This window comes from Leishmania infantum, chromosome 30 (genome assembly GCF_000002875.2).
Source record: "Leishmania infantum JPCM5 genome chromosome 30".
Taxonomy (NCBI): Eukaryota; Euglenozoa; class Kinetoplastea; order Trypanosomatida; family Trypanosomatidae; genus Leishmania; species Leishmania infantum.
This window is the reverse complement of record NC_009414.2, coordinates 959,063-964,311: the sequence shown is the minus strand read 5'-3', so window position 1 is coordinate 964,311 and position 5,249 is coordinate 959,063. Positions and strand designations below refer to the sequence as shown.

The 5,249-nt window shown below is 57.3% G+C and overlaps 1 protein-coding gene across 1 annotated transcript; it reads left to right on the top strand.

Moving 5' to 3' along the window:
- Nucleotides 1-1,888: 1,888 nt before the first annotated feature.
- On the top strand, nucleotides 1,889-3,115 carry LINJ_30_2560 (conserved hypothetical protein; the record flags this gene model as incomplete). Its single annotated transcript, XM_001467064.1, has 1 exon — nucleotides 1,889-3,115. The coding sequence occupies one exon, from the start codon at nucleotides 1,889-1,891 to the stop codon at nucleotides 3,113-3,115; it is 1,227 nt and encodes a 408-aa protein (XP_001467101.1).
- Between the last annotated feature and the right edge of the window lie 2,134 nt (nucleotides 3,116-5,249).

Sequence of the window (5,249 nt, the reverse complement as noted above, 5' to 3'; positions counted from 1 at the left end):
TCCCTCCCGGTTCAGGCGTCACGAGACTCTCTTTGCGAGCTTGCGCGTGTTGCTGAAGGAACAAACACCGTAGCGGCACCGAGCGGAAGAGAGAGGAAGGCGTGCAGGGGGTGCAAACGAAGGCACATGCACCCCCCACACACACACACACACACGCACGTAAAGGGACTTGCATGTGAGCCGGTGCATTGTGACACTACCCACTGAGGACCCCGATGGCGGAGAGACAATGCCAGATGCGCAATACGGTGCGCTGTCTTATGTATCGCTGTTTGTTGCGTCGATCTCTTTCTCTCACTGTCTGCCCGCGCCTACAAACCGACGATCCTGTCCGTGCGCTTTACCAATGCCATGCCGACCCCTCCCCCTCTTTATCTGTCTTCTCTCTTCCTATCCCTACTTCTCTCCAATGTCATGAGCATCACCCTGCATGATCATGATTACCGCCACACCTGTGCAGCAAGAGGTTGCCCTCCCTATCTCGTTCTGTTCCCCATTTCATGTCTGATTATTATTTTGTTGTTTTTCGTTCTCGTGCACGGCCTCTACTTGCTCCACTACGCTCTCACTCTCGGCATCTAGCAGGGGTACGCACCGATTCGCCGGCTAACACACATACACACACACACGCAAGGCATACGCACGCACGTACGCACAAAACTCTTTGCGGTAAAGAAACAGCTTCACAGACGCTCTCGGGGGTGCTTTGGTGTTGTTGCCTTCGCCCCTGCCCTCCTCGTCGTCCATCTCGTCGTCCTCCTCTCTTCCCCTTCAATTTTCTCCTTCTCTGTCCTCCGTCTCCCACCACGCCTCCGTCGCCCCCCTCCTCCCCATTCTTCTTTATCTCTTTTTTTTTTTGACTGCGTCACCTTTTTTCGACTCGCTTTCGCCTCCCATCTTCACACACACACACACGTGTGCACGCGCCGATCGGGACCGTTGGACCTGAAAAGGCCAACACGAGATCGAGCGCCAGCATTGGTGCACTTTAGGCGCTTTTTGCTTGCTTGTTCAAGTAGCTGCGAAGAGTGTGACAGGTGGGCCTTCGCGTTGTGCTCTGTCTCACCCCTCTCCCTGGCGTGTATTCTTAATTTCACTTTTCTCCCCCTTTTGTTCTTCTTTTCCGTTCTGACCCCCCCTTCCCGCCATTGCCCTTCGCTTATCTGTTTGGTTGCGTTTGGCGGTTGCGGCGGCGTGCTCGTTGAACTCGTCTTCGTCTCTCTCCCTCTGCGTAATCTTTCCCCTCCGCTGTTTTTTCTTTCATTTTTTTTTTGTGTGGCTTTTCGCCCGTCTCTGTCCTCTTGTGGGCCTTGCCGTGCTTGTGTGTGTGTGCTCATAGTAATCGCACTTGTTGTTGTTCCTTGGGGTGGAGGGGGGGCTCCTCCTGTTGTTTTGTTATATTCTCTTGGGTTGTCTCACACATCTCGGGCACTTCTGTGTCTATTCCGCATCGCCGTCTTCTCTGTCTTATTTTTAGTTTTGTTTGGTGCCAGCTACTTGGCGTGTGCACTCTCACCTCTCCTTCATTCTCTTCTCTCCCTGTCCCGGTGCCTTTCGAGTGCTGGCGCTGATTACTGGCTGATCCGCCCGACGTGCCCGAACTTCCGCGACTCCATCACTCGCCTCTGAGACACAACCACCCCCACGCACGGACGCACACACGCACACACACACACACACACACACACACCGTGCACCTCGTGGCGAGAGGGACGTGCACACAACACGAACAAGACCGACGGAGACCGTACAGTAGATGATCTCGCCCTTCTCATAGGGCCCAGCACGCGGAGACGATCACCTGCGTTATTATTATTGTTGCATGCGGATTTGGCGTACAACGCACCACAAGAGGCGGTAGAGAGGCGACTCGCAAACACAAACAAAAATGCCCAAGGTGGTGTGTGTGTGGCGCGGCTCGGATGAGATCGACAACGCCATCGAGCACCTCGACGAAGCAAAGGTGCAGTTATTGTATTCGAAGTTCCCTGTAGGCTCGGGCACCTTCAAGCGCAACAAGTTCATCTACGTACAGTATATTGGGCCCAAGTGCAGTATTGTGAAGCGTGGCCAGGGCATCAATGAGATCACCAACTTTACGACAAACAACATCCGCGGCGTCCCTGGCTTCTCCACGACCGACAAGGCGTCTCTCTCTTTCGAGTCCCTTGTGCGGCACATGCGCGACACCTTCGTCATGGACAGCGGCAACTTCTCCATGGAGCAGATCCGCGAGGAGTACCGCGAGCGACTAGCAGCAGAGCAGATGATGATGCATCAGGAGCGTGAGCAGGCGGCCGTAGTGGCCGCCACGGCAAAGCGAGGACGTCGCAACACCGCACCAAGCGTGCGATTGGCGCCGAAGCCGGCTCCACCGCCGACGAAGGAGGAGCGTCCGAGCAGCCCGGTAGAGGTGTCAGCGCAGACGAACCGTGTCATGACGTCTCTGCGCCAGGACAACGGCTCCGTCAACTGGGTAGTTTTCGAATCGAATTCGGAGGTACTGACTGTACGTGCCTACGGCCAACATGGCATCTTTGAGATGGTGAAGAACCTCCCTGATGAAGAGTGGCTCTTTGGGCTCTTTCGCATCTCCTTTTCCAACGGCGAAGTCCATCAGCGCCGAATGATTTTCTTCCAGTGGATCGGTAGTAGTTTGAAAGCGATGCGCGGCGGTAGTCACGCCGGGGTCTACCCAGCGATGGCAAAGGCCCTCTCCCCCTTCAACTACGAGATTTACCTCGTTGGCCGGCAAGACTTGAATCCGCAGGCCATTATCGCCAAGTCGAAGAGCGCCTTCCGTACCCCGGCAGACAGGCGGATCGGTGTAGCGCGGGATTTCATGATAGACAGCACTGTTTTTACAGAGGAGAACTACCGTCAATCGCTCGTTGAGGAGCAGGCGACCGCCGAAGTGTTCGAGGAGCGCCCGAAGAAGACGCACCGACTCACCATGCCAATCATACCTGACGGCATAGAGCAGAGCTCGGCGAGCGTGGCCACCACCGGGACGGCCGACAGCCCAGCGGCACAGAGTTTCTCCATCGAAGAGACGATCGATCTGGTGCAGGCGAAGGAGGGGGGACTCGTGTGGGCCATTTTCGAGGTCCTATAGTCGAGAGAGAGAGAGCGCTACCGAAAACGAAAAGGCGAAAAGACGCAGAAGAGAAGGGACGAGAGCGCCCAACATCGCTTTGCGAGGGTCTTTGTGTTTGTGCGTGCGTGTGTGGATGTTGTTATCGTCGGGTGCGCGTGTTTGGCGCGCTTGGCTCCACCGCTGCAAACGAAAGGAAAGAGAAAAAAGTGATGAGCTTGCGTGTGTTGGTGTCTATGTTACCTGCAGCGCCCTGCACATCTTGCCCTCCCTGTTTTCCTTCACTCTGTTCATCCTCTCTCTTTTTTCTTTCTCTCCCCGTTTCCTGCGTGGATATCACCAGCAAACGCCCCTCTCTCCGACTTCTACGTACACGAAACCGCACAAGAGCAAGGAAGGCACCAAGTGGCGTGTTCGTCATGCCAATCGCTTTTTCTGTTTCTTTGTGTATCCCTCAACGCCCTTTCTCGTCTTTGTGCGTTTCTTTTTTTTGGTCGCTTTTCTTTTTCTTCGGCGTGCATGGTTTCTGTGCTTGTGCTTGCATGTCTGTATATGTGCATATACGTATGTGCGTGAGGCGGTGTGTGTCTTTTCGTGTATCTCTCCCCCACCCCCGGGACTCTTTTGCCTTTGGTGTGTTGGTTGTGCTCTCCCTCTGTCTGTCTCTCGCCCTTTTTTCTCGTTGCTTTAGTTCTCCCCTCTCCTGCCGTTCGATAGTCATGTTTTTTGGTGCTTTTTCTCTATTTTGCTCGTTCCCCCTCCACTCGTGCTCTCCCGCTGCATGTGTGAAGGGCTGTGCTTTAATCGTTTCTGTTTTGGCTTAGCTCTTCCGTCTTCTTCAGGTGCATATGTGTGTGTTTTTGCATGCGCTCGTGCCGCATCTTTATTTTTTTTTTCTTTCGCATCCTTTTCTTTTTGTGCCCCTTTTCCTCAACCCCCCCCCACCACCACCAACACCACACTCCTCACCGATGCCGGCCGGCGGCGTCACCGTCGTATCAGGGCCCCGTACCCCACACTCTTTGTGGGGGAAGCCAAGCGCCTGCACAGCCCGCCCTCGGGGCACGGCTGGCCGACTCTCGGTGCCAGTGGACAGGTCTGGGCCGGTGCTGTGCCGAGGAGACCTGCGGATCATGGCCACGCTTGTAACGACTCACTACAAATCGTGTCGACAGGTCGTCGAATGCACGCATCCGCCCACGTTTTATTCCTGCTCTTGCTGCGTTGCGGCGATGCCGAGTGTGATCCCGTACCTGGTCTGCGCTGCCTGCAGTGGAATCCAAGTGGGCGGAACGACGCCCAACGGTGCTGGCTGGCGCGCGCCCGTCACGAAGCGTGGGCACAGGGGTCTGCATTCTGTAAGACCCGCAGCTCACCCTCACAGGCCCCACAGCGCACCTGGCGTGCCAGCCTCTCAGCATCCCGGTGTAGCAAGAGAGAGGAGGCACCGCCCTGGCGTCCCCGTGCTCAGAGCACGACACGGGCACAACTGTACGCCCTCCCCCTCCTCTCAACGACAAAAGCGCAGCAGCGGCGTTGCGTCTGTGCTGCCACGTCCCAGCTGGGCTCATACACACCACCTCGGGCTGCACACCTAACAGTCACCTCGCGGCACGGGAGGCTCTCCATCACACACCAGGCAGCGTCGCACGCAGCCCACACGCCATCGGGGCGGGGGCCGGCTCGCGCCGCCGGGTGCCCGACACGAGATGACGACCCGGCCGGCCAGGGAGGGGACCACCCCACACGATTGGCCCAATGATGACCACCTGACGTGTGCAAGCCATAGCGACACCACGGCACGGCACACCGCCGACACCGCCACGCAGACGCACACCTGCGAGGTGTCCCGCAAGGCCACGGCAAGATGCACGACGGCGGCCAACAACACCCACGAAGGAGGGCCCCTCTGGTGGCGCCGCCTACGCAGCGCTCTGCACGCCAAAGCTGACGCGATTGGAAGCAGATCTTGCGACGCTGCCCTGCGTGCCGCCGTCTTTCGGTCATGCTCATGATACAGCCAGCCTCGAGGGATGGATGCAGTCCTGCTGCGCCCTCACTCCGCCCCGCCCTGTCACGCCGACCAGCACCCGGCGCGAAAGCCCCTCCAGCGAATAGCCTCGCGACGACTGCGCGATCGTTCTGCGAGACAGGC